Source organism: Orycteropus afer, unplaced genomic scaffold, assembly GCF_000298275.1.
Source record: "Orycteropus afer afer isolate SDZICR_OR568_19922 unplaced genomic scaffold, OryAfe1.0 scaffold00263, whole genome shotgun sequence".
NCBI lineage: Eukaryota > Metazoa > Chordata > Mammalia > Tubulidentata > Orycteropodidae > Orycteropus > Orycteropus afer.
The window spans coordinates 2,104,514-2,107,105 of record NW_006921850.1 but is presented as its reverse complement, the minus strand read 5'-3'; the positions used below and the strand labels follow the sequence as shown (position 1 = coordinate 2,107,105).

Sequence of the window (2,592 nt, the reverse complement as noted above, 5' to 3'; positions counted from 1 at the left end):
CAAAAAGATTTAACACCTTGGAAACCCAGTGGGGGTCACTATGAGTCAGAATCAATTCAATGGCAGTGGATTTGGTTTTGTTTGGGGTTATCCTTCTATTGGTTGCTGCTGCCTTGACTTAACTGATTTTTCTGCCAAATTAATTAGCATCCTCAATGAATTATGTATGAATGTTCTTGGGTCATATGCTGATGAGTTGGAAAGAATTAGAAAACTATAATCATACCTAAAAGAAAAAAAAAATATTTTTTTGTACTTAATGCATCCACTCATCTTTACATCCATCCTGCAAACTTTTTCCATTACTGCTACAGAATTAGTATTTGAGCTTCAGCTTCAGATGGTCTGCAATTCTCCTGAAATTTTATGGAATATGTTTTGTCTGTGTGCATATATGTATGATGCTGGGGACATTTCCAAGAGTCTTTAACCTAGTAAAGATTAATAATAAGAAGTATTGTGTTTTAGGTCTCAGGTATGCAAACAGGCATATAACAGTCTTTATCCTTAAGGCACATACAGTATGCATTATGTAAACAAATAACTTACAAAACCACATTGCCAATGCTCTGAAGGGGATGGGAACAAATCTCTGTGGAACTTTGTCGGTTACCCTAGTGCTTGGTCTCTTCCAGGTGACTCCTGAAGCATGGCTTACTACAATGTTACCATGGACAACAGTGTTCTCAGGAATGGCTCCTGCAGTCCAATAGCAACACCCTGTCTAACCTGGCTCTACTGCATAGTGTTCATCGGAGGACTAGTGGGTGTCATCTCCATTTTGTTTCTGCTGGTGAAAATGAACACCAGGTCTGTGACCACCACAGCAGTTGTTAACCTGGTGGTGGTACACAGTGTTTTTCTTCTGACAGTGCCTTTTCGCTTGATCTACCTCATCAAGCAGACTTGGATATTTGGGTTGCCTTTCTGCAAATTTGTGAGTTCCATGTTACACATCCACATGTACCTCACATTTCTCTTCTATGTGGTCATCCTGGTCATCAGGTACCTCATCTTCTTTAAGCACAAGGACAAAGTAGAATTCTACAGAAAACTGCATGCTGTGGCTGCCAGTGCCGGCTTGTGGCTGCTGGTAATTGTCATTATTGTGCCCTTGGTTGTTTCTCAGTATGGGAGTAAGGAGAAATATAATGAGCAAGACTGTTTTACCTTCCACAGAGAACTTGCTCGTAAGTATGCTCAAGTTATCAACTATATCATAATTGTTATTGTCACAGCCACTGCAGTGATTCTCTTGGTCTTCCAGGTCTTCATCATTATTTCAATGGTACGGAAGATACGTCATTCTTTGCTATCCCATCAGGAGTTCTGGGCTCAATTGAAAAACCTCTTTTTTATAGGAGTCATCTTTTTTTGCTTCCTTCCCTATCAGTTCTTCAGGATCTATTACTTGCAAGTTGTGGCCCACTCACATGACTGTGACAGTAATGCTGCTGCATATTATAATGAAATATTCTTGAGCATAACAGCAATTAGCTGCTTTGATTTACTGCTCTTTGTTTTTGGGGGAAGCCACTGGTTTAAGCAAAAAATGATTGACCTATGGAATTGCCTTTTGTGTCACTAGCCACAGCCAGTGTCCATAATTACTTCCTTTATAGAGGAAGTGGAAATGGACCACAGAGGAGGCAGGAATGGTTAGGAACATATCAAAACAATGCCTTTGTGCAGCCAAACAGATGGAAAATGTCAAGAGCATTCATTCCAGTCCTGACTTGATCCCGGTGAATCTCAGAATGATGTCCATATAAAGACCAGTGATGTTTAATCCACTCAGGGTTGCAATATTGCATTATTTCCCACTACAAAATATCTCCTAGGTCCATCTAGTAACTATAGGATTTCTAGAGTTTTATTAACTCATTCTTGTTTACTTAGTTGTGTCTTTTCTTAGGGTTTTGGACTGACTCCTCCATCTTTTCACTTTACTTCACTTTAGATAGGCTCTTCTGGCCATGATCCAGCCCCAAATATACAAACTTTACTTGGCTAACTGCATAAGAAAGCCCACTCAACTCATTCCCCTGACAAAAAAGACAGAGAAGGGAGGAGAATAAGAAGAAACTGTTCTCAATTATTACAAATGTGATAGAATATCACTTATCTAGAAATCAAGGGAAACAAGACTAGTGGCCTTTTGTCATAAAAAAGTTTACTAGGTTTGTTTTTTGAAAGGTCACGTTTATGGACATGAGGCTCAATTCTCTCAGTATCACCAATTATGTTACTTCTCAAACAAATCATGTTAAAGTTAATTGAAACTGTAAGTTATGGTGAAACGATAACTTAAAGACTATTCCAGATTAATGTGCTGCTAGGCATTAAAATGAGTTCCCAAGAGAAGTGATTAAAATTTTTCCCTTTTCTGTTGTCTGAGAAAATTTTTAGATATCCTAGGTAACAGTTAATGTAGATTTTCCTTGATGAAAGAGAGTCATATAAAAATCTATACAATTACTATCTACCCTTAAATGATGTGACTTTAAATTAATAAAAACAACATTAAATAATACTTTGAAAACTACATAGAAAAACCATTAATTTTGACTATTAGATTAGGCTGTATGAAAA

At 37.6% G+C, this 2,592-nt stretch overlaps 1 protein-coding gene across 1 annotated transcript; it reads left to right on the top strand.

Annotated features, from left to right (window-relative positions):
* The first annotated feature begins 649 nt into the window (after positions 1 to 649).
* On the top strand, positions 650 to 1,588 carry LOC103204879 (probable G-protein coupled receptor 141). Its single transcript, XM_007950107.1, has one exon. The coding sequence runs from the start codon at positions 650 to 652 to the stop codon at positions 1,586 to 1,588; it is 939 nt and encodes a 312-aa protein (XP_007948298.1).
* The last annotated feature ends 1,004 nt before the right edge of the window (positions 1,589 to 2,592 follow it).